General features: G+C 43.4%; 1 protein-coding gene across 5 annotated transcripts in view; it reads right to left on the bottom strand.

The window, feature by feature from the left end:
* LOC121710124 (disks large homolog 4) overlaps positions 1–27,500 on the bottom strand; it is an 82,502-nt gene that overhangs the window by 51,243 nt on the left and 3,759 nt on the right. The window contains exons 1-2 of one of the 5 annotated variants that reach the window (XM_042094078.1): positions 16,777–16,862; positions 1–42 (exon numbers count right to left, since the gene is read on the bottom strand). The exon at positions 1–42 is cut by the window's left edge and continues 120 nt beyond it. In XM_042094078.1, the coding sequence (XP_041950012.1) occupies positions 1–42; positions 16,777–16,818 (84 nt within the window). In that variant the 5' untranslated portion in view covers positions 16,819–16,862. Of the gene's footprint in view, positions 43–7,426; positions 7,544–16,776; positions 16,863–27,500 lie in introns of those variants that run through there. The other 4 variants (XM_042094075.1, XM_042094077.1, XM_042094076.1 and 1 more) reach the window with 4 other exon arrangements.

Below are 27,500 nucleotides of genomic sequence, written 5' to 3'. Positions count from 1 at the left end.
ATGCTCCAAGGGGGGGGTCTCCTCATCCTGATATCTGTATTTCTGCCAAGAGAGAGAGGGAGAGAGTGAGAGAGAGAGGGAGAGAGAGAGAGAGAGATGGGGAGGAAGATGGAGAGAAAGGGAGAAAATGAGAGGGAGACAGAGAGAGAGAGAAACGAGAGACAATTGTAAATAAGAACTCTGGTTATTCAGTATCTCTACAAGCAACCTAAGGAAATGGAACATTCATAGCCTGCTAATCAAACTAGCACAAGCCAGAGATTAGAGGAACCAATATCACTCCATTCCTCTCCACCTCTGCTGTCTTATTCCACCAAGTCCATAACCAGAGTTTGTTTTTTTCAGTTGAGGCCAAGTTGCTTAACTTTGTATAGCATCTGACTGATGAATATCTAAGGCTCAGTGAGAAATACTAGGTGGAAATATCTCTGCAAAGCAGTCAATGTTGTCTTTGGGGATACATATCCACATTCCAATCAAAGACTTACACACTAAATCTGTGAAAACAAACACACACTACTTTTCCTAAAAACATTTAGCTTGGGTATGTGCATAATGTATCAGGGAGTTGCAGGTGTCTTCCAATAATCCCCATAAAATGATTCACCTGAAAAGAAGCTTTTTGCTATATGCGTTCATCAATATGAAAAATACATAAATTCTAACACTTTCACATTCAGGGTGTCAACCAGAAATGTGACAGAGACTCAAGGTGTCAAGTAGAAATGCTGCCTTGTCAACATGACTCTGTTATCAGAGCGAGCAGAACATCAATGGTTGAGACATAGAGGACAGAGGTAAGAGCATTTTTACAGAACAGAATTAAAATAGAACTATCTGCACCATGTTCCATGCAGCACGCCAGAGGAACACAGAGCAGATTGGTGAGTTTGGCGCCGAGAACAACACAGCGTTCTGTTCCCAGGTCAGTGCAATCCAGCATGAACAGCACAGACCGAGCACAAGCACACCATGAAGACTGTACCACAATCAGCTCAGAAAGGGAGCATCGGAGAACTCAACACTACAATGGACTGCAGAGGAGCGTGGAGGTGAGGTTGGGGGAGGGGGGCAGTCAGCATTGCTGTTGTATCACATTACCCTGAGCCAGCAACCCCACATGAGTGAGAAGGAGGGAGAGAGAAAAATGAGAGGGGGTCAAGAGAGAGCAGGAAAGATGGGGGGAGGACAACAGAAAAAAGAGAGAGAAAGAGAGAGGGAGGGAGAGAAGGAGAAAAAGGAGGAAAGGAGACAATAAGAAAACAACAACGGGCAGCGCACAGAGGACAGTAATTTAAGGAGATGACAGAGCAAAGACAGGAACAAAGAGAAAGACAAGAAAAAAGAAAAAAAAAGAGGAAGGTGGCCATGGTATGAAGAGAAAGAGAGATCGGGACACAGATAGAAAATGTGGAGAAGTGAGGATGCTTTACGGCTATGCATCACACAAAGCCATTTTTACTTTTTATGCTACAGGCCCTGACATCCAATCAGAGGCCTCTCTTCAAATCCAAGCCAAAGGACAAACAGACAGCATTACCAGCAACACAATGCCCCCGTCAAAGCCACTGTCAGTGCTTATCTTCCAGTCCGCTGTGACACTCATCTTATTATTAATACCCAGATAGACCCCAGCTAGACTACCCAGCTAGATTTAGCCCCCAAAACATGACTGATGTCAGTCTGTATCAAATGCACAGACTCTACCTCCAAAGGTTAATGTAACCAAATCCCCATGTCCCTGGACTGATCCCACAACAGACGCTCGGGCAGCAGCTGCTGACCACTAGCCTAGCCAGAGAGAGAGAGAGAGAGAGAGAGAGAGAGAGAGAGAGAGAAAGAGATAGAGTGAAAAAGAGAAAGAGATAGAGGCTAAAGAGCAGGCTACAGAAGAGTGGGCTTGCTGTCCAATTACTCTAATTCAGCTTTAGAATGGGATTTAGAGAAGGGAAAACATCTAAACCCAGGAAGATCAGAAGTGTGTCAAGCTGGCTAGAGTTGGACTGAGTGGGACTTTAATGTGTTCTTGGTATTAATGGTGCCTTCCTGGCTTTATCTAAGCTCCTACGTTACCCAGAATGCACAGCACTGACCTGCCTTCATTTGTCCAGATAGCCTTTATGTGTGGACCACATCTAAAAGGTCTTGCTGTTGGCTGGGATTTGTAGACCTGACCCATTGCTGACATTTGTGTGTGAGTGATTGTGTGTGTGTGTGTGTGTGTGTGTGTGTGTGTGTGTGTGTGTGTGTGTGTGTGTGTGCGTTTATATGTGTGTGTGTGTATTGATGTCCATACAACATGTTTGCATTGTAACAGTAAAAAATTAACTGTATTAAATTCAGGCATGTTAGAAGACTATTAGAGAAGGATAATCATAATAAAATTGCCTATATGTGTGTGTACGAGAGAGAGAGAGCAAGAGAGGGGGATGTAGAGTGTGTGTGTGCTTGTGTGTGTATATATAGCATGTGTGTGTGTGCCTGCTTGTGCGTTCAGCATATATCAAAGCAAGTCCAGAGCCTGCGCTGCCTCCGCTGTGCTGTGGGTGTGCCGGTGGAGCTGCGGGCGGGTGGGTCTGAGGGCAGCGCGCGAAGCCCCGTGGAGTCTCTCCCACGGCTCGCTCGTTAGCGTCCTCCAAAAGTAGGTTACAGTGGGCAGAGTGCAGAGGCTCAGGGGTGGGCCTAACACACTGATGAGCATTATTATGCTGCCCCGAGAGATTAAAGCGCTAACACGCTGACGGCCTAAACACCACCACTCTACTGTACGGGGGAGCCCACTGTACACAGGAATACTCTCCGCTCTGATGACTCTTTAAGACTCTTGGATGCAGCCATGTTTCCCCTCATACCTGAACTTGTATGTGTATAAACGACCAGTGCAAGAAACAGCTTCTAGTTAAATGTTTGCAAATCTCCTGACAATCACTATGGTAGCACTTGGCACGCTCACTGAAACGTATGAGACATGCATTAGTGCATGTGTAACTAAAGAGCTGAGTCCCATCAATGTCTGGAGTAATGGTAATTACACATGGCTGAGTGAGGACCCGCCCAACACCACTGGCACTTGGAGGACACAGTTATTGATTGGTCGATTGCAGCGCTGCCTGCTGAGTGACAGAGTCCTGGGTTCCTCTGTGAGTAGCACTGTCGACCTTCTGGGGCCTTCTGCTCCTTGATGTTCCGGTAAAGACCTCACACCAGAGGCCCCGGTAGCGAGGGGTTAGGATTGATCCCGGCCTTTGGGTTGACGTGCCATCGATCGACCCTCCCTCATGTCCTTAATAATTACCGAAGCTCCTAGTTAGTCACCATTTCATATCGGGCCTCCGAGATCTGATTACGTGAAGATGACCTCTCTGCAGGGCCACCACAGCAGTGCCATGACATCATACAGTCCACTTCCATTATGAAAATGGCTCAAATTACGACCACTGGCCGGTGAGGTGGAGATATGGACCCTGCTTCCATATCTGAGGATCAAACGTATAGCATTTCAGTGTGCTGCACCAAACAGTACATGATCTGCACTTAAGGTTGTTTTTAAGTGTAACAATTTATGTCAGATGAGAGTATTATCCTTGAGTGGGCTGTTCTGCATTAGTTTGTTAGTCATCAGGAAGGGAGTTCTCTAAAGAGCTTGCTTAAATCCACCTCATATCCCTTAGCAGGGTACATGACACCATATTTAACAAGCATTCCTGAATCATACCATATGGCAACGCACACAGCGCTGAATCAGAGCTAAATATTTTAGCGAAGTTGTGATCCATATGGAATAAAATCTTAAAGAGACAGTATGCAAAAAAATGTACAGCTTTTAAATCATGTTTTTATTGCCAACTAGAACTGGTATAATGTTCAAATTGATTTTCATGTTATATGATCATGTGAAGGACAGATGAGCCCATCTACCGTTCCAACTAGCCACCTACTGTAGGCTAAATGCTATGCATTATACAGTTCTGTTGTCCAGGTCAGACCACCCCGCAAAAAACACACAAAATAAAACATTTTCACAGCACCACAAAATTAGTGTTACAGACATGACTTAGCATGGTAGCATACCTCTCTAATCTCTGTTAACTGTACTGTTGTTGGTGTCTGTTAGTTTTGCTTTCCTTTTTAGTAGTTGCTAGTTTCTGATTAAAAGTCCTGCCTGCTCCTTTAAATCACTCACTTTCATTTATGATTTCCCCAGTATGCTTGGAAAAAAGTCTTTCCATGGAGTGACCAATATGTTTTGTCTTCTAATACACTGTGAATGCATCACCAATTATCATTTATATCAAATTCCTAAAACAATGGGTCTCATACAGGGATATACTAAGAGCCATATTCATGGTGTACATGGATCACTGCACTCTCATATCACTAGTCACTAATCTTTATGAATCTGGTGCAGATAAACATCCCACAGCAGCATTGTGTTTTCATTGCAATTATACACACAACTGCCTTTGTAAGGCCACATACGCATCACCACACTGCAACCCCCTTGCAGGCAAACTGCAGTCATAAAGCAACACATGGGGACCCGTAGGCATCCTACACACAGTCAGCCAATGAGAATACACAGGCATACAGCAACCATAAAGCCGCCAATCCCCCATAATGCACCAGCAATCCCACAGCAAGCCTCATATCACATCTCATAACTTCCTTTATGTGGAGGGGAACAAAGAGAGATCATGGGTCGATAAATGGCGTGACTTAAAAAAAAAATGGGCCCAGGACCTGACAACCCTTCTGTCTATTCAATTAAAGATTTTCTGTCCTTCTCCGTGCATACAGGAAGGGCTTCTTCTTCTTCTTCTTCTTCTTCTTTTCTGCTGAGTTATCATTATTCTGACCCCATGAAATGCTCAGATTGCCTTGGAAACCAGCCATCTTAAGAACAGCTTTGTGCAACTTTCACACGTTTCCGCATTTGTGATTAAACTCACTTTTGCCACAATTAATTAGCAGGGAAAGTTAAACCCAATCCCAGAAGAGCTGCACTAACAGAGAAAGACAAAAGAGAGAGAGAGAGAGAGAGAGATTCAAGCCCTCAGTAAAACTTCCCTCAGAGTAAAGCTCTAATATCTGAGTCTCCAGGACGCTCTTGCAGAGCTTAGCAGCACAGTGCCTGAGGCTTAACTCAAGGGCTGTTAGTGTTATCTTACCTTTCTCGAGTGTCTTAACAACATCCACAAACACACAAACACTGATGTAGCCATTGATCACAGGTACCTGACGGCACCATCAATCTCCGCCCTCCCCCTCCCTGCCTTACCCACCACCCCCCACCCCACCCACATCTCCCCTCATTCTTCCTTTTGTCTATCCACATCTCTCTCTCCCTCTCTCTCTCGCTCTGTCTCTCTCTCCCCCAATCTCTCCCATTTCTTTCTTTTCTTGTCCACACACGGCCTTCCTCAACAACCCTCACTCTGTCCTTCACTCACATAAGCCAGAAAACACACATCCTCATCAGTTTCACTCTAATCCTCTTTCGGACTTCCCAAGGCACGGTGGAGGCCAGTAGCAACAGTGTGCTGCCATAGCATCAGAGGCCATTCATTCACACAGCAACCTCTGCTGCCATAGCTATGCCATTGTTTCCCCCCAGAAATCCGGATTCCGGAATCTAAAAAAACTGCAGTGATTCTACCATCTGTGGAGCACACACACAGAGGAGGCAGAGCCGGAGAGACCGGCAGACAGAGAGACAGGAGACGGGCCGCCCGCCACAGCTCACCCAACACCAGCCTATCCATTATTCATACCGCTCTATTCACAGCATACCTGGCTCAGATACCTCAGAAATGGAGAGGAGGAGGGGGGGAGGAAAGGAGGGAGAAGAAAGAGAAACAAAAACTTCCATGCAATCCAGAGGATGTCAGCCAGAGCGCATTTTTTGGTGTCTGGTGCGATACAGATGAAATATTTGTCTGGCCGAGGTAGCAGCGCTCTCCACCAGACGTGAACAATGTGTGAGTGGGGTAAAACAGCAAAACCGTAAAAAAGGTTAATCTACTGTATGTCAGGGCAACTGCAATGGTGGGGACAACATCACTTCTGTCTATCCACAGAGCGTCCACACCACGTCACTTGCACCACAGTGCCACAACATACTTTTTATAAAATATGAAGGCCCAGGCACTAACAGATGGTACTATCACTCAGGCTTACAAGACAGGCAAGGCTGTCAACTGAAGCCCTCAACCTCAAGGACAGGTCTCTGTAGACACTGCCGGCCATCTGCAGGCTTTCATACTATGTGCTGCCATCGTTAACTAACTCCCATTAACCATAGTGGGATGTACCACTACAGCACATTAATCTTGGTTTATGGTAAGGTTTATGAATATTACTTTTGTTATTGATATGTTGTTTGTGAAGCATAAATACAAATGGCTCATTATTTTCCCCCCTGAGATCTGTTCCTACATTATGTGTTTGATATAGTTCCACTTCTTCAGTTCAACTGTTACCCACAGCTTATCTTTTCCAGAATGAAAAGTTCAGTGACCTAAATTATTTATGTGTGTGTGTTAATTAAAATTTCAGAATCCAAAAGGCCTATTCTTTACTCGATATGGTCTTGATTAGAGTATCTTAATTAGATCATTAGGGAGTAGGACTCTTAATATGCTTGCACATGTCTGCATGTGAGTAGGCTACCTATAAATGATCATGTAGTTTTGCCTTATCTGTTACTCTCACTGTTATCTTCATGTGTTCTACAGGAACACCACTGATATCTAGGCCCTATTACTTTGAGTTCAATATTGGATCTGTCAGATATGTTTTCTGACTGCTATCATTTATGCATGCTGCTCTTCATGGTCATTAGCTTCCCTTAGGCTAGTATAGGGGGGAAATCTCTGGTGAAATCTCTTGGTGTAAATAAAGCTATATTAGTTAATAACACGTCATATCACTTTCTCCCTTCAAGAACCTCGTGTTCATACAACAATTAACATGAGCCAGTCAGGAGACTTACTGTATGTACAGTGAGTCTCGACCTCGACTACCATTTATTACTGTCCAGTAACGACAGGAGGCCATGCACCAGAACAATACGTCCCCACTATAACGGCGAGAAAACACTGCGGCAACAACTAAGGTTTGAAATGACCGGAAGACTCGTCCGAGTTGAGCTGTCATAGTATTAACATTGCCGGCGAGTACAGTAGGCTATCATAACTAAGGCATTGTAAATCCTGCGTGCGTTCGCTTATACACACAGGAGAGATTCGGTGAGGGTAAGAGAGAGGTTCATTCATCATTTTTAAAGCAGTCTCCTACACACTCCATTTTTTCTCGCGACTCCGCGTGCTGTGATTTCACAGTGTGTATTACAAATTATCTCCGTTAACACGTTGTCACATGCAAAAACGGGAATGAGGCAGAAATGTTACTCCCGCTCCGAGCTTACCTTGCACCCAAACATGAGGGAGAGGGTTCGGTTGCTACAAATAACCTTACACTGGCACATCAACGGGGAAAAGCACTTCAAATTCCTCAGAGGCGGAGACATCATGTCGACACCCATAGACCCCACAGACTACAATCTGTCCCCAGCGTCCCGCTGGATGCTGGAGACTGACTAGGATAGGCGTGGAGGTGATGTGAAAGGCAGGTTGATATGAAAGGCAATCACCGTCCCTGTACTAACAAACACTCAAACACCGACGCGCATGGACTCCCATCCTAGCTAGCACTAGGCACATTAACATAGTTAGTTAAGTGTTATGCCAACAATAAGAACGAAGTGCTCTTCTGAACTCCACTGTTCTGAACTATATGGTTCTATGATCATATTTCTCGTAACTTCAAGACAACCAATGGCGTTTCGCATCCTTCAGTTACGCGCTCTCTCTCTCTCTCTCTCTCTCTCTCTCTCTCCCCTGTGACCTGTCGACCGTAAAATCCTAGTCCAGGCACAAACATCAACGAGAAACCGCTTCAATAGCATAGTAAGACTGACAAAAATCGAAGCTGGAAGTTGGAATGTCTAGGGAATATAACTTTACAGTTGTAATTAGCGGTAAATGTTCCACCGTTTGAACTATTCAATTTTTGCCTACCCCCTTGTAAAAAAAAAAGACAACATTGTAAGGATTGGTTTACAGTAGTCTCTTATCTAACCCGGTGAAGACATTGTAGAATTCATATTCTGCTTTTTTATTTGTTTATTGTAACGTTAGATCAATGTGCACGTAGGCCCTCTGGTGGCGAGGGCTGTGAATGTAGGCGTGTGTGCAAATGTTTGCGCTTATACGAACTGTCCATGGTCCTGAAGGTTTATTAGACATTTGAAATAACAATAGGCCTACAATGGGTGTATTAACCTTATGATACATGGTTGCGTTCTTATTTTATACCTGTGGTGGGTTTGATTGCATAAACCCACAGGTATAAAATAAGAAGGCGTGTAGGATTATGTTATATAAACCTGAGGGAAATCAGAAAATGAAGGGGGCTGTTGAGTATACAGCTTTCTATTTATGGGATGCATTGGAAGTTCATCTAGTAGTCCATTTACGGTATAGCTCTTACGCTGGATTTCACCAGGATATGCTAAGTCCAATCTGATTCTAAACCATGTGGAAAGTGTGACACCTAGTGAGATTTATTGGGCGGACACAATGTACATGGAATACAGCATCAATGTACCCATTGCCTAAAAAATGTTACAGGTGGCATATGAACCCGTGTTGGCGGCTTGTAATCGCAGGGCGGCGCCATTGAATCAGGTGAATGCAATATTGTGCATTCATCTCAGGACCGACTGCGGCGTGAGCCACAACGCTCATAAGAGTGACGTCAATGTTAAAAAAAAAAACAGATGCGACCGCGAAAGAAAAAAAATGACCGGTGGTGACGAGGACGAGATGCCCTTACACGTCTGGAATTAGCGTCCCCCTATCAATGTGTCAACATTAAGCAACAGACTACAACCGGAAGAGAACCAAAGTCGAAAACTCTTCTGGAAACAACATTCCTCATAAGGAAGTAAACGAATCATGGGGAATTCGTAATGTATATGGTAGGCTATTCGGAAGGTTTGGAATACCTCCGTAGACACCATGGGAAGAAGACCTAAAAGTCATGTCAACTGAGTAAATGGCAAAGTAACCAGACCTACAAAAAAACAGACCTTAAAATGCAAACCCTCTTCATTGCCATCGTCCGGGGACGACAAACAAACATGCCAACGAAAGTATTTCTCCTTTTAAATGTGTTAAAAGACCTACAGTAGAAACAGGAGGCGCTCAGAATCCAAAGTATATGTAGGCTTACTGTTAACGACTGAGGTATGTATTGCGTCACTCTTCTTTTGAAGAGCAAGGATATATCATTCTGTTGTCTGTTCAAGCCACTTTGCCCTGTTAGCACAGCATTGAACGGAAGTGGTGGGCGATCATATGCATACGTGTGTGTTTGAGAGAAAGATAGTGCATACTACTGAACAAAACGTTACCGTTCTTCTCAGTGGAAGACTGGTTTCCATGGATATGTGTGTTCAAAAATAGTCTCGACCTTGGCTTCAGTGTGGAGGCAGCACTTACGATAAAAAAGATTTAGACTAGATGTTTCTTCTCTCTCTCTTTTTCTCTCTCTCCACTATGTATGCATTTGAAAGAGACCTGTGGTCATGTGTCATAACTTTGTAACAAACACATTCATGCTCAGCTGTAGACCTAGAAGTTGGCTTGTTGAGTAGACTGATACTAATATGACATAGGCCTATAATACTGCAAAGAGTAAGATAAATCCATGATTATGTATGTTTTATCTATATTTTATGCTAATACAAGTGCAAGAAATGTCTAGCCTGCATGCGGTCATTCTCGCATGAGAAACTATCAGTTTTGTATACAGGGATAAAGCTACTGGACATACATAATAAGACCATGCCTGAATACTCACTTTCACTCTTGGTGTTCTTCACATTACAGAGTAATATTACTGATAAAATGTATCAAATGAAAAACAAATTGTTACCCAGTACAGACATCAAGCGACAAAATTATAATAGTTCAGTGTTTCCTACAGAATTGAATTCTATTTGTGGTGGTAGGTTTGCAGAATTAACTTGAATGCAACAGTTTTTAGATAAATTAGCACAGCGTGGTTATGATGCTAACCAGATTCAAGCACAATTTAGTACAACCCGGAAAATCATTGTGTGGTGGTCAATGTTGATATTGTGGTGGGCCGCCACAAATAAGTGAGAGGGATGAGACAGACACACTATCATAATATAGCACATCACCATGGCATGACTACAAAGGGGTCTTGTTCAGACATCTGTGATAAATGCACGTGGTTGACGGACGGAGAAGGAATGATAAGGAAGGCACTCATTTGGAAGATGACAAACTACAGAACTCAAGCACAATGGAGTAGCATTTCAATCTAGAGCAGTGATCCCTCTATCTATTAAGCTGAACTATTTTAGCAGCCACATCATTGTAGTTTATTTTATTTTAATTAGCTCTTTTTAAAAACATTTTATGTTATAACTTCTCACTGGGTGATCAATCTGTAATATGTTCATGTCAGGTACATGTCCATTGTCTGAGCAATCAGGTTGGATATCCTTTCTAACAGGCTAACAGTAACAGTACTGTAACAGTAGGCCCTGACCAACCATATCACACAACTACAAAGTACACTATAAACTCATCACTTAATAGGTTCTTTGTAAGCTACCATGCTGCAAGATTATTGTCGAACATGATTTGACCTATTGTTTGTTGTTTAGGTTTCTTTTTTTCACTTCCAATCCACTTTAATCCACCGGGGGGCCTGAGAACAGCCCATCTGGGGAAATGTAAACAGTGAATATGGTTGACATCATCCCCTAAGCTTGAGGACTTGAGGGCTTTTCTTAACTCTAAGCAAACTTTATTGATTATTGCTGTAAAGTTATTTATTCCTGTTTACTGTCTGGCTTTGTGCTGAGAAAGAGAGACATGACTATATTATCACACTTATTTCCATGTTACATCAGACTTATTACACAAACTAGTTTTGCTTCTCTTTACAATGAGATGTTAATACATTGAACAAACTAATTCTGACACAATTGTCGTCTTTGTAGAGTCTTTTTGCCACCACTTCTTTGTTAAATGGACTCCTTGTTTCCTTAAACTCCAATGAATGTTTCTGAATGTTGCTATTGGGCTATTCAGATCCCTCAGAACATGTCATTTCTAGAAGCAGTGACATCGCAATGTATTTATCTTGTGAGTGACACAGTGATATCCCAATATGACCTATCTACAGTACAATTATGTGCTTGCTTATCAAACTTGCATGGCACTGTAATGCTGAAGTCACAAGATGATTACATAAAGAAATGACTGTATTTGAATAAGTTGAGAGGCAGGAGCAGTATCACAGATGGATGTGAATGTCATGGAATCTTTGACAGTGTCGTGACAAGGTTCAGTCTCCTGCATCACTGCTGTGACATATAGCTTAAATGTTGATAGCTTAAATGTTATTCTAGTGTCACTTTGGATAAATGTCTCAATTGTTGTTCAAAATCAGTGTCAGGTTACGGCATGCCAATACAGACTGCCATTCTGCTTTCTGGTCACAGGCCCTTTGAAAATCCATTTTTGAAGAGAGAGAGTAGAATAGATCTTTACCAGCAAATACCTTATTGATCTCATCTACTCCCACATAAAGACAGTGGGCTTTGGTCTTACTCACATGCATATGCAATTTCCTGCCTTTACTACCATGAGACCTCTGCTAGTTATGAGTATGTAATTCATATCCAACACAATTAAAAACCACCTCCAATAGTTCCTACCATCATCTCAATTATGGTCAGACAGCTAAATGTCTCTGATATGTTGATGACTGTGCACTATTTGAAGGGGTTTGCTGGAGTAATGCATGGTTATTAAGCATTGATCAGGACCTACAGAGTCATAACTACAGCAGCTCTCTGAATCAGCACAAGGTAATGGATTTGGCTCAGTGCAGACTCATCATAATGAACTCATCATGTCTGTGTTGTAAGTGATGCTGTCTACGCTCCTCAAAAGCACACACACACACTCACTCACTTATACAGGCTTACACACACACGCACACACACACCTGCAGCAGACAGGCTCTATTTACATACAGTACATACATGCATGTACATACACACAGTAAATATTGTCATTGGAGAACTTGTACAGATCAATGAGCTACCAAGATAAGCAAATAGAAATTGCATTGTATTACATAATCGTACAAATCAGGGCAAAATCACCCTGCTTGCTACATGATACTCTATGCCCATAACTGTGTTAGAGTTGGCTACACTACAAACAGGAGACGAAAGCTTTTAGTGAGGAAGTGAAGTGTACAATCACATTATGATCATATCAGGAACAAACTCAGCCAAGAGAACCTGGCTTAGGGGCACTATGTTTTCAGCAGAATCTTTATGTGCTGTGTGTCAGATGTCATACATAAAAAAAAACAGTGTATGCCTAATGTAGCCTACCATATTATATATCCATGATAATATTGTTTGTACTTTTGAGCTGAGCCTCTAAATACTGATTAGGGTATTACTTATGTAACAGAAACAAGTCAGAAGTATGTTATTAAGATGCAATATTATTTCTAAATGTATGGACATGTGATAGGACATGTGTAGGGTGGACAGTGCGGTGGACTAGGAGCTGGTGAGCAGCATGTTAGGATTAGGATACTATGGGAGAAACTGCGGGTTATAGTGTGGTCGTGGGCTTGTGCGCTGGACGAGAGTGCGCCGCTAAAGAGGGACTCCCATCTGAGCCTGCTGGTTTCCATGACAACATCTGCAGGGGCGGGGATTCCCTAACGGTTAGCCAGCTGTGGAGGCTGCCTGGTGGTCTTAGAGTCTCAATGCAATGTGAGCCCCACTAGCAATACACAAAAACCCAGGACAGGAATGCATAAAAAAAAAAACAGGACAACAGTGGCCTGAGCACAATGACGGCACACTGTCTGTTAGAGCCCCCGTGAGCAAGGGGAACATGCAGCACAGAGACAAAGTGGAGAGCCCCCTGCTTCTTTCTGTTCTATCTCCCAAGCCCTTCACCGCCATCAACAAAATGATGTCTCTTAAAACAGCCAGTGGTGCTGACAGTATCTGGCCTCTCTCTGGTTAACCTAGAGCAAGAATGACATAACAGGACACTATAAATATGGAAATATGACCCTTCCATGCAGTCATGAGAGGACTACGACTATAAATACCTGCTATTACTCATATGTGATTCAATTTACAGCATAGCCCTGACAAAAACCCTGTGCATAATTGCTGCATGATTGTTTTAGACGAATTTATAGACCTGTTTTTACCTACTGCAAACAATTCATGAGGAAGACTAATGAAATGTCATTATTCAACAACTTGATCCCTAAGACTGTAAATATATTGCTATGACCTTACATGGTGATCACTCTGCCGTTGGATCCCTCAATTATAGACATATCAAGTCTAGATAGCAGTGGAACATTAGACATGAGCACAAAGCCCATTCCTGACAGAGTCTTTTAAAGGGGCTGAAGATAAAACAAATCATGTAACCTGGTGCTGCATTTCCCATTTATGACTGCATCAGGCCTATTGGAGCTCCTTGACACACACGCCCTCAACCATTCCAGAGGACAGGTTGGAGGATAATGTAAAATGCTGATGGTACAAAACAGACTTTTTGATTTGTTAATGTAGCCTGGAGCTTCTGAGCTCATTGATGATACTACTTTGACATTAGACAAGAACAACATCTGCTAGCTTTCATGATCCCCACCTATGGCAGCTGTAATGTTAATGTGTGTGTAAGGGAGAGCTTAATCAGTGTTTTTACGGTTACATTTGATGGGCTGATTCAAACAAACTAACAAGCAGAGGATGGCTTCATAAGTCACACAATGTGGTAAAGGCCAGGAGGACAGACTGATGACAAGCTTCCTGGCTCTAGTTTTAAGCCCTTCAATGCCAGTCTTGGACTAAAACTAGCTAGCTAGATATCTAAAAGGCCTTGTAAACATCATCCAGAGCCTCATTGGCACTGCTAGCTTGCCAACATGTTCACTGATGTCTTTTGATGATTTAGTCAGCAATGTCCTGCTGTGCCAGGTTCTCTTGGTTCTCCAGGTTCTCGTTGTGTGTTCCAGGCTGGAACACAGGGCTACAGAGGGCACATGCTGGATGACTGCTGGGAACGACACACGCGTTTATCTATCCCTGAATTTGAAGATGATATCTAAATTAGCTGCCTGACAAAATACATACATTAAAATTGTTGCAGTGTGGCTTTAATCTGTGCTGTGACCATCTTTAGGCTGAGAAAGACAAAGTTTTACTTACTGCAAGCATTTGTTGATGTTTTGGAAGAAACAATTACACTGCACAGTTCAAATGAACGAGATCTCCATTAATCTGTTACATTCAATCCATACAGCGCACTACATCCATCAAAACAGTTTTGTGAATATGTAAATTCAGATGCACAGCACAGACCCCCCACCCATCTACCAGCATTCATTAAGAAGTACCCAAACTGATTAAAATAACAGTGGCTCCCATGAATTCTCAGGAGTCCCCCCCACCCCATCAGCATGAAACAGTGGGTTTCTGTGAGTTTAGGCTGTAAACGACTCTCCACCACTTTTTCACCTCACAGAAAAACACGGGCTCATTACAAGCGGAGTCCCGCTGAGAGAGCGGTGTCGCATCATGCAGGGGGTCCGGTGCAGGAGCCTGCTGCTGGGTGATGATTGATGAGGGGAGATGGCCCATTTTGAGGAAAACAGCTCAGGAGACCCAGACGAGAGGGGGGTTGTGGTGGGATTGGATGGGGTGGGAGGGTGGGAGAGAGAGAGGGAGAGAGAAAGAGAAAAAAAAGGTACATGCACACACGGCTCTGGACACAGGATGACTTGGCAAAAAATATATAGCTGCTCCATGTGGATGATTTATGGAGCCTGGGGCCACCTGTTGCCACCCAGAGGACCGTGTCAGTCAGAGGGGGGATCCAACCCCATTTGGTGCGGGTCACTCAAAGCATGACATCGGCTATGTGGCCACTTGCCTTACAGAGCAGCTCATAAATCACAGGACTGGTGCATAGGCCCGCTGTATGCATAGGCCCGCTGTATGTGAAAATCAGCATAAGAACACTGAACAATATATTCACATATAGATCTCTCTATACCTCTCTTTCTGCATATACCACTCTATGCCTCTCTCTCCGTATGTGTGTGTCCACTTCAATCTTCTGTTCTTTTCTAAGTGTGTCTCCTCCTCAAACAGACAAGCACACATACTGTATGCATGTAAGCACATGGCCATGCTGGACACAACAGGAAGTACGAAGGAGCTTCCCCTCACTCATATACGGCCCAATGGCTTTTGACCCCCCACACACACACGCACACACACACACACACATCCACACACCTTTCACTCCCTACTCCTGTCTTCATTTATCCATCCATCTCTATCTATCCGTCCTGTCTCAGCTCAATTTGTGCTTTAACTGTGTGTTTGCAGACATCAGGACTGATATGAATATTCTATGGGATGCATTAGCAATGCTGCTTCATCAGGGAAGACAGTGACGTGGTGTGGGCAAACAGAGAGGGGGGGAACAGGCAAGAGGGAGAACAGGCAAGAGGGGGGGGACAGGCAAGAGGGGGGGAACAGGCAAGAGGGAGAACAGGCAAGAGGGGGGGGACAGGCAAGAGGGAGAACAGGCAAGAGGGGGGGGAACAGGCAAGAGGGGGGGAACAGGCAAGGGGGGGGACAGGCAAGAGGGGGGGAACAGGCAAGAGGGAGAACAGGCAAGAGGGGGGGGGACAGGCAAGAGGGAGAACAGGCAAGAGGGGGAATGTTGTTTACGTGTTTGTGGGAATAGGGAAGAGTAATAAGGAACAAGAGTGAGTCAGAGGAAAAGCAGGAGGAAACAAATTCCTTTTTAACCACCCAATAAATGTAGCTTAGAATTCCTTGTGTGTGTGTGTGTGTGTGTGTTCATTAGCCAGGTCTTTCCTGCTCTAACCCTGTGGCAGTATGCTTTATGACCACTCAGCTAATTAAGCATGGGTTAGCACTGGGACTGCACTACATGATCAATTTATTCATAATCAGATGTATGCATTCCCATCCCACTCTGACACACACACACAGACGCACACACACACACACTTGTTTTTGCATATATTCAACAAGTACACAAGGGACCTACGTAGCATCCTGCCAAGCCAAAACACATGATGAAGCATACCTGCACAGGAGCGCCCAAGGCCATGCATATTTACATTGACTACAAAACTAAAAACAACCCAGGCTCAATGTCCATGTAGTATTTCCAAAACAATACACCTAGGAATGAGAGAAGGAGTATGAGAATTTGTCCCTTACTTTTGCTCACACGCATATACACACACACACACGCACATTAACACACACACATGCAGAGTCACCAACAGCGAGGCAGACTCACATACACGCGCACACACACATACACACAGACACTCGAGCAGGCATGAATACTACATAAATCACATCAGCGTCAAACATCAGACAGTCAGAAAGACAAACAGTCTAGTTCCTCAGACCCGACATGATCTGTCAATGACACGAGCCAGCTTCTCAGAGCATGAGAGACAGAAACGGCACCATGGAAAACAGAGAAAGACAGACAGTCAGACAGACAGACAGACAGAGACAGAGAGAGAGACAGTAGCATTTGCCAGAAGTAAAAATGCACCTACCACACACGAGCAAAGGAGGGGAAGCTTAGCACGTCCCTTCATCAGCAACAAACACAGAAAAACAGCCGTCTACGTGCCCGCAATGAAGGAGAGGAGAGAGGGATGAGGAGAGGAGAGAGAGAGAGAGAGAGAAAGGGAGGGAGGCTGTGGATAGGCAAGGGGGAAATAAAAAAGAAAAGGGGAGGGGAGGAGAGGTAGGGGGAAGGGGGGTGTTGTAGAGGATTGAGAGAGACAGAGAGAGAGAGAGGGAAAAGGAGAGAGAGAGAAAAAGAGAGGGAGAGAGAGAAAGGGAGGGAGAGAGAGAGTTTTTCCAGGAAGCAAGTTAGAACCGGGTAATATTTTAGTGTAACTGCTCCGGTCCGAATACAGAAAAAACTGGCAGGCTGTTCCTACAGTGACTCACTGAATGTATGAATATGCGTGTGACAGAGACGGAGAGAGGTAGGAGAGAGAGAGGGAGCATGACAGAGCGAGAGAGCGAAAGAGAGAATCTCACCTACGCTTTTTAAGTGTTTTCTCTTTCCTCTCTCCTTTTTTTGTAAACGCAAACATACAGTGCTGTTTACACACACACACACACACACACACACACACACACACACACACACACACACACACACTTCTCCTCCCTCATTTCCACAACTTTAGCCTTCCCTCCTGCAGATTTGGTTCTCACCTATCTGATCTCATATCCTCTATCGCATTTCCCATTTCACTTCCTCCTCCTTGACACTCTGGTTAGGGGAGCTATATGACAAGAGAAGGTAGGGAGCTATGAGGAGACTTGTAGTGACGCCATAGGTAGAGACTGAACACATACAAACTAATATGGACACACAAACAAGATACAGACCATTTGGACCTTGGTTGGTCCTTCCAACTTTATAGTTCCATTGACTTCTAACACATTGATCACGCTCAGCTGTCAAAAAAGCCATTCAATTCTCTGATAGCTTGCATGCTAAGTCGAGTCATTTCAACAGCTGTGACATTGTGCAGGACAAGACCCTTTTCATCTTTTGCTTTTCAGTTCCAGTCTCTCTCCCTCCCTCCCTCTCTCTCTCTCTCTCCCTTCCTCTCTCTATCCCTCTCTCTCTCTTTCTGTCCCTCTCTCTCTGTGATGTAAGCCTTGGCTCTGGGCACTGCTGTGTGTGAGGGCTGTGACTGCCCCTCTACAGAGGGGGTGGTAATTAATGAGTGGCGCAGTAAGCAAAGGCAACACTGTAAACAATTTCATCTCAGTAAACAACATAAACAAACTCCCTCGCTCCCCCAAGCACTCTTGGGCCACAGACCCCTGATCAAGCAGCCCAAGTCAGTAACCCATGACGAAGCATGGGCTGTCAGCACAGAAAACCTTAAATGGCACAGGAGCCTAATCGTGACCATACAACAGATGGAAAGCAATCATCCTAGTTAGAAATACACATAGGCTTTATGACTTATTAAGCGTCTTATAGGCTATATTTATAAAATATTTGTTTAATCTTTGTAAATGTCAACATGAAGCTCTGATACCTACATACAATTACAAAAAGGGGATCTTATTAATAGGGACAGTTTAAAAATATACAGTAAATCTGACTGACTATTCAAAGTCAAACTTTGAATCCAATTCCTAAAATTCAATTAGACATACTAACACCTATTAATAACATCTATTAACGCCTAGCCTCGAACACATAAAATGTGTATGGCCTATTCAATGATAATACCTAATAACTGTTCTTCCAACTGTACTATTCACACATTACTGTTAACTGTATATTCCCTCTTTGAGAAGCCTCTTGCCAGTTTTATTCTTTGAGTGTTTTTTTTTTATCAGGATTTATGACATTTCATGAATCAGTGAGTATTAACAGTTATGGTCGTTTATACAAATCTCCAAAAAAAAAACATTAGATGGGATGTTTGGAGGGGAGTTGGATAAGGGATGTTTGCATAGAGGAGTAGGGCGTAAAATGCTGTTCAACATGAATGAACCTTCTCTTGTCTATACTGGACTCAGTCTATGCAGAGGAATCCAAATCAACTTCCATTGTGGCAACCCTGTATTCATGAATACGCATACAATAATGAGTTATGCCATAGTGTCCCAGATAAAGAGTGACTCTGGCCCGGATTTGGCTGGGATCAGGCTCAGACCTGGCATGGAGGACTGCCAGATTAGCACTGGATTCTCTTTGGAGTGAGCTGCTCTTTGGAGAGTGTTGGAGTTCCTATTGCGTCTCTCTGCCAGCACATGACTGATCTGAATATTTATAAATGTTGCATTTTTTTGTCATCTTTCTCTCACCCTCTCACAATCCCTCTTTCATTCTCCTGTCCTCCCTTTTTCCTTCCTTCCTTCTCTTCATTCTCCGGCATTATCCATTCCTGCCTACGTTTAGGTCATCTTCCTACCTGCCCACTTTCTGTGCAATATTCTCAAAACTCATCCATACATCAGCTCTAAACCTTTCTCTCTCTCTCTCTCTCTCTCTCTCTCTCTCTCTGCATTCTCTCTCGTTCCCTTCCCACCTCTCATTCTCATTGCTCCTTCTCCCCTCCTCCCATCTCTATTCTCTACATGATACCCTGCCACATCGTCATGGCAACAATCAGGTCCCGATAGCTTGGTTGCTAAGCAACTCACACCAGCCATAAGGGGAACACGAAGATAAAAAGTCAGAAACAAACAAACCACAAAAATCAAAGGTTGGGCTGTGGGGGTGCAATGAATCTCTCTCTCTCTCTCCTCTCTTTCCCTTCTTCCTTCTCCCTTATACTCTCTCTTGCTCTCCTCTCCTCTCCCACTGCATGTTTGTGTGTGTGTGTGTGTGTGTGTGTGTGTGTGTATGTATTCACAGTGTCCTCACTATTGGGTCACTTGCTCAGAGACCTCATTAAGTCATAATGTCAAAAAGTGAGTGCATCCTTTTTCCGGCAGGCTGCAATCCCCTTCAGCTGTGCGTGTTTAATCAAAGGTAGCTTAACAGCCGATTCGGACCCCGGGTCACACACATCTCCATCCCTTTCCCAGACACACAAGCCCCTCCGCATGACTCAGTGTGTTCCAACAGCAGATACCCACAGGGCAGAAGATCATGCTTTGCAATATCTATATAAACGGCATGTAGGCGGAGATTAAACAAATGCAAATGATGCTACTCATGTCATTATATCCATATGGTAAATGTGCAGATGATGCTACTCATGTCATTATATCCATATGGTAAATGTGCAGATGATGCATTGAAGTGGTGCTTTGCCGAGTAATGAGCGCACCTGAATGGACACCTATGAACTACAGAATGGACAACATTTCCAGAGAAATGCAGAGAAATACACGCATTTCCGTAAATTATGATAATGTGCTTCAATCCCTCTCTCCCTTCTCTCCCATATCCATAGCTCAAATCTTTCCTGATGGTGAACTGCAGCTATGATCCACTGGTTTGTGGATTCTCTGCTGAAGACTTCTGGTCCAGCTGATATCAAAGGTCTCCTCTACTATAAGAAAGTGTCTTATATGTGTATGTCTTTCATACCAGAACCTGTTTCCTCTGTTTCGAGTGCATCAAATGTAGACTGTATGAGGAATTGAATCCATCTTCTCATCATGTCACCTCTCTATTCTCCCTCAGTGTAAAGGCAAATGACAGGGAAAAAAACTGGAATGATTATAATAAGACTTGCTTGATGGCCAATTATAGTAATAATCTGAAAGGGCTCTTTGTGAGGGCAAAATCATTCAGAGGTGTCAGAGCCTTTCTACTGAAATGTACTGTACTTTCTGAAACTTTCTCCATTGTTGTCTGCACTAGAAAACTATGTTACACATTAACTACACAAGCAGACTTCTCCAAGTGCTTAGAGTTATTACATAAGGTCTGGGTCACTGTCATCTTCATAAGAAATAACACAGAAGCCCAGAACCTGCTGAGTGCTGTGGAGCGTTCCTTGAGTAAGCGGAAAATCTTGACATTCTCTGTTCTTTTAAAAAAAGAAGCCTTCCACTTGTGCTGTGGCAGAGCAGCTGCCCCCAGTTTGTAAGGGTAGTTATATTGTCTGTGACAGAGCGAGGGCAAGTGCTGCTGCCCTGTGCTGTCCCAGAGTTGACCTCCTGACCCCTGGGACTGCCGACAGGTGAGCTGACCTTTGGCCACACACACTCAGCAGCTCCCTCGGGGGCCCTGACCAGGAGAAAGTGCCACACACGCAGACACACACACACACACACACACACACACACACACACACACACACACACACACAGATACACACACACACACACACACACACACACTTATACGAGCAAACAACTCTGTGAGACAGCCAGCAGGCATCCTCTGTGTTTCAGTGACAAGCACGCCATCACTCCACTGGGTGGCAGTATGTGATGTGCAATAAAAACACACACACACACACACACACACACACACACACACACACGAGGGCCGACCGACGCAAGCTCGTTTTCGCTGAGGTCTCAGTTACGGCAGTGGCGCGGCTCTGGAGCTGTGGCTGCTCCTGCTCGCCTGCGTGAATGTGACTCGGAGGACAGGGGAACTGGACCCTGCAGCAGAGATGGCTGCGAGCTTCAGACCTCCAGACATGGGTGGAGATGAGGGGGGGATGGACGGTGGAGGGTAGTGTGGGCAGCTAGAGTGTTGGGGATGGGGAACGTTCAGAATGAGGAGCTCGCCTCAGGGCACCAACAGACCCAGGACTGCCACAGCTCACAGTCACCGACAAATTCTTTCACTCCTTTAATGTAGCCTCAACTATAAACGCCTAAAGTGAAGTGAAGTGCAACATTCAGATTCTGAGAGAGCCTGGTTTGTCTTGTTGAATATGTAAATATTTGAAGAACTCAACTGTTTTTTTTCCTGCTACCAAACGTTAGTGGCTTAGCAAGTTTTCATATTTCTATTTGCCAAAGTGACAAGGAGTGTGTACAGCAAACATTCAACACATAATTTAGCTATAAGCTAATTTACATCTGTCATCTTCACACAATTGTGTTCAGTTTGTTTGCTCACAGATTTAAAGTTGTATTTCTCAGGGTAATCCACAATGCTAGTTGACTGATGTTTGAGTTCTCTTTCTCTCTTATCAGCTTTTCCCTGACCCTCTTAGGGTTCCTTTGCTTATCTCTAATACTTAGTTGGATTTGAGGATACAACATCCTTGAGGATGTCAAAAGAAACATGAACTACACACACACAACTAACTCTGTAATAGGTGTAATAGATGGGGAGCAAAAATGAAAGCAATGAACATGGTTTCACTACCAAAATATTATTATATCAAATATTAAAGCAAGAAAGATTATGAAGAAGGTTATGTCCCAATAAAGTAAAAGAAAGTAACTAGCTAAACGCCTATAATTGCTGACTCTCCCCCTCCCCTTGTCTGTGTCTTTGACTGCAGACAGTCTCCTAGGGCCATCCTGGACTCTTCCCCATTGACCATCTGTTCCTGTAATCGACCTCACCATGCAGCCAAAGCAAGCAGTTTCACCGCTAATAAACATTTCAAACCACAACCCCTGTGTGGAGGGCTCCAAACTGCAGTTGCTCGTAAAGAGATTAACTATGACAAAGCACATTTTACTGACCATAGTAGACAAAAGGTAGCTGTCCAATCTCCAATAAAAACACTATTAACTCAATATTAGATGCCTTTACCAAAATTAGGCCAATTGGCCAACTCCTAAGCAAAGCTGACAGAACAACCAATATCAAAGCAATGCTATGCAACAATTCAATAGTTTTTGAGGTTTGCCTTCATCAGGTAAATCATTTTGGTATCACTTTTAAATTCAGTATATGGTGTGAAGGACAGAAAAACACATGTGTAGTAACCACAAGCTAACCAGGATATGCTATAAAGCTATATAAAGTTCTGTGTTCCAGATAGGAACACACCACAAATATGTAAGTAAACCAGTCACAACACAACATTGCAGACTATATAATCGAAAGTCACCACTTAGCAAGTTAGCAAGCCTCCAGCAGTGCCAATACGGTTCTTTAGATAGTTATCTCGCTAGTTTTAGACCAATAGCTGTAGTGCTGCTTTAATGTTAATACCAAACAGCCATAACTTTTGACACCAACAGCAAAGTTGTATAACATTATCATAAAAATGGAAGGGTTCATGCAGATAACAATAATAGTAACACACAAGCATTGTAAAGACAATTGTATTCTAACATATAGTGTAATAAGCTATGCTGCGAACACAAGGTGTGAACACAATGTGTAACTGCATTGCAGTATACTGTGTTCAGAGCGCAGGCATAGGCAGAACACACACACTTTGTACTACACGCTAAAATCACGTAGAGATTGAGAAGCAACCCTGAAATCAAATGCAGCAATTGACAGCAAAGGGTGGTGACGACTCATCAATACTGTGAAGCCTCCGTGAAGAGGACTACACACACACACACACTGCAATGCAGCTGTGAATGCATGCTGTCTTTAAGTCACCTGCTGTAAAGTTGGCAGAGGGAGATGGATATACTGACTATAAGCACTTTGTGCTCAATGCTTGAAAAGTGCTATATAAATAAATATTATTATTATTATTATTATTATAGACTGACCAGATGTAAAGTTAAGAAATTGGCATAGCTTGGCTTAAAATATGTCATAATGCAAATCCAAATATATTTTCTTCATTGCTTTTGTGCACAGAAGACATGAAAATCATGACATTCATGCCCTGAAGAAGGTTGGAAGAAGGCCAATATGGCATAGACCCATGTGCTTTTAACTAGTTGCCATGTTTAATTAAAGGCTTTTTCAGATATTTGCCTTTGTTACTTTACTTCTTTTGACAGATGAAAATCTATTCTAGCCAGTGTTAGTCTCATTCAATCTTTATCAAAAGCATCAGTAACATATAATAATGTGCTCACACACCAACATGTCTAATATTAAATACTGAATATACTGTACACTATAAACAGCAGAAGCAAATACACACACACATGTAAAAAAACAACTAAGAGACATTCATGGAGGCATCAATCATAAGCTCATTTCCATATGAGAGTCAGTTTGTGTAAAAGGCTCAGTTATAATAAGTGTGTTACTAGGCTTGCATAATGCAGACGATAATGATTGCATACCAATGCATATCACAGCATAGTTGAGTCATATTTTTTGTGTCAATAATTATCTCAAAGCTGTCACTGAAACATCCAACACCTCGCAAAGTAAGAGGTTGTTTGTGACCCTTTGAAGAGTACAGTAATTTCCTGTGTATTAGCCGCATTGTGTATAAGCCGCAGGACAGTGTTTTATGCAAGTTAAAAGAAACAAAACCATATTAATACCATATTAACTGCCCCCGTGTATTAACCTCATAGCTGAAGAAATTTTACAAAATCAATGGATAAGCAGTGGCTAATAGTTGGGAAATTACAGTATAATTCAAGGGAAAATACCCCAAAATGTCTGTTTGGTATTTTCATTTATGTAAGTTCTATGACTCTTCACCGTCCTACCACTGGCAACATCTTCACTAGTGATGTGAACATGTGTGCTTCTACCCACAGCTTCACAGTAGGGCACAGGACGAAGGGTTGGCATCAGGTCACAGCTCAATCTGTTGGAAAAACTGCCTTCCGCAGTAAATGTCTGCGGTGCACAGTGTGTCTGAGAGAAAGTGTGTCTGAGAGAAAGTGTGTGTGTGTGTGTGTGTGTGTGTGTGTGTGTGTGTGTGTGTGTGTGTGTGTGTGTGTGGGTATTCACCACAGAAGTTAGGTGTCTCTAATCCTTGGCAACAGAACGTTCCAGACTACGGTTGACAGTGTGATCGACTGTGCCCTCCTGAAAAGCAGTGCCCTGAGAGTAGTGGCAGCATGAGACCCTCTGTCTCAGCGACTCTGTGTATGACTGACTGACTCAGAGATTGGGCTCAGACAGAGGGACAGACAGCAGACAGATAGCCAGAGAGAAAGAGAGAGAGAGCGAGAGAGAGAGGCAGCCATACAGAATGAGAGAGAGACAGGTAGGCAGACAGACTGATCGACAGAGGCGAAAGAGAGACAAAGCAAAAGGGTTCTGTGTGTCCTTGAGAGATCAAATATGACCCCTCTACTGCACTGGCCTGCTACACACACACACACACACACACACACACACACACACACACACACACACACACAAATTCCATCATACTGGGCCAGGAGTACAGTATCTATGAAACTCCTTTACAAAAATCTCCATACCAAATCCTGATTAAATTACATTAGCCACAGAAAGATCTTGTGTTACCATATAGTCTGTGGATGTGTGTGGGTATGTGTGTGTTGTGTGTGTGTGTCTCAGAGATGCTGACACACAGTGAAACACACACACACTCACACTTGTCAGAGAACTGGAGAAGTGCAGTGAGACGTTAAATGAATAATTAACCCAAGTGTGCGTGTGTGTGTGTGTGTGTGTGTGTGTGGTGCTTAAATGTGTGTGTCAGTGTGTGTCTGGGGGAGGGGGTCGATGGGCTTCTACATCTGTATGAACACACGCCCACACAAACACACACACTCGCACAAGCACATTTACCAATGCTTTCATGTAGGACCCCCTTCCTTCCACAATGCTCTCTAGCCTTTGAGTTATGTGCTATGATAAGGAAAAAGACCCTTTCATATCAAAGATATCAAGCATCAGAAAAGCGCAAACATGGAAATGCCAAACTTAGTCCAACTTCAAATGGCATTCAGCTTCTGAACTGCTACTGCAGGGGAGATGGATTAATTATTATTATTTTCTTCTGGCTTCTCTTAATCTGCTTTGATAGAGTCAGTAATATTTAATAATCAAGAATGCTTGGGGGGTTAATCATACTTCTGTATATTTCAAATAATATCTGCTAATCCAAGCATGCTTACTAAGTAAAACAATGTTAAGTGCAGCCCGCTGAGAGGGAGCTATTCAAAGGCCTGCTGCTAACAACCTAACATTAGCTTACACACCAGCGCTGCTAATGCAGGCAAGGAATGCATCTGCTGACATTCACCAACTTACATCTCCACATATGTATAATTCATCTGAGCATGCATTAATGAGGAAGAGGATAGGAGAGGAGGATGAAGGAGAGGAAGAGGATAGGAGAGGAGGATGAAGGAGAGGAAGAGAGGGGGAGAGGGCAGGGTGGAGGAGTTTACACAAAGATGCTGCAGAATGGGAGGGAAACCAAGAAAAGCTGATTTTGTTTGTTTCTTTCTTTTTTTGGGTTAAAGCTATATCAGCAACTAAGGCTATTTAATGGCCAAAACATGGTATGCTATGGTCCAAGAAAAGATGAAAGTTAAAGGGTGTCTAAACTGGAGGAAAAATGTAAACACAAGCAAGACAATGTAGTGGAAAGTAGGACTGAGGTCAGACTTGATCAAAGAGGTGCAAGTTTATAATATGATGAGTGAAGGTCTATGCTGCATTTAGAAAATAACATTATTTAAAAAAAAGACAAACATGAAATGAGCGTGACTGACAAAAGATGAATGGGTTACAAGGAAGAATCATGTAGCCTGTCCCCGCCCACCTTGTATCTGCGTTGATTTTTATTTCACTGAGATACTAGTCTGGCATCTCACAATATAACGTTTCCCTTGGACAGCCAGGGTGACGGGCCAATCAGTGATAAGAGGGGATGACGTTAGCTTTCAAATTGAAAAGTGCCTGTGATAAATGGTAGTAGAAATGATGTAAACATCAACAAATTGCAGTCAGAAAAATGTTTTATTTACAGCCACGGTGGGCCTAGATAGATTGTTTCCTGACTGATGTGGTTTATCATCAGTTTTTTAAGGTTAGGCAAGGTAGGAAATAATGTTAGGAATCCCTGGCAATGTGATTGGTTATGCTGGTGGTTGGTTATTGGTTAATGCAAGTCTACACCCGAGTTGGAAACGTTTCCCAAACGTGAGAGGCCAGACTGTCTTCACAAAGTGAAACAAAGTAGCAGGTCTGGATAAACCAGGCTAAGAATCAGGAAATGGGAAGAAAATAGGGTGAGTGGGGATGGAGTGTAACTCTGGACAGAGGGAGGGAGGGAGGTTTGGACTGGGCCCTGTTTTGAGGAGTGAAGTCATGGGTCCCCTGAGCATATCAGAGTACAACAGCAGGGAAAAGGTCCATGTCCTCTGCAGTACAGTCTCCTTCTCCTACTCCCCCTCTCCCTTTCCTCTCTCCCTGTCCCTCCCTTCCTTCGGCCTCCCTGTGTGTGAGTGTGTGTGTGTGTGTGTGTGTGTGTGTGTGTGTGTGTGTGAGTGTTGACCATCTGCAACATCCTAGGAGCTGTTGATAAGGTCACATCAGTATTTGATCAGTCAGCTCTCCTTATCAAGTCTGGGTCATGCATATGTGCTATGTGCATAAATGTGTGTGTAAAATATTCATGATAGCCTATAATGCATGTTATTTACACTAGTGCTAACAGTCTCTATACACCTGATTAAACCAGCCACTAGTGAGGTGGATGTTGTCCATCATATACGACAAACTGAACTTAAGACACCTTGTGTGACTGTGACGTTTTCTTATAGAGCTAAAAGTGACCAAAATATGTTAATGCCTCCAATAACCTCCAAACAGCCAAGATGGGAGGTCATTACGAGTAGTTAACTGCGGATGCAGTGAAGGAGTTACGGCTGCCGTTTCCTCCCCGCAACGCTCCCCTTCCCCAATAATAAACTGACCATCTGCCTCCTCTCTGCGGGCCAA

The sequence above is a fragment of the Alosa sapidissima genome, chromosome 5 (genome assembly GCF_018492685.1).
Source record: "Alosa sapidissima isolate fAloSap1 chromosome 5, fAloSap1.pri, whole genome shotgun sequence".
Classification (NCBI taxonomy): Eukaryota; Metazoa; Chordata; class Actinopteri; order Clupeiformes; family Clupeidae; genus Alosa; species Alosa sapidissima.
Note: the sequence above shows the minus strand (reverse complement) of the source record. Positions and strands in the feature narration are given on the sequence as shown.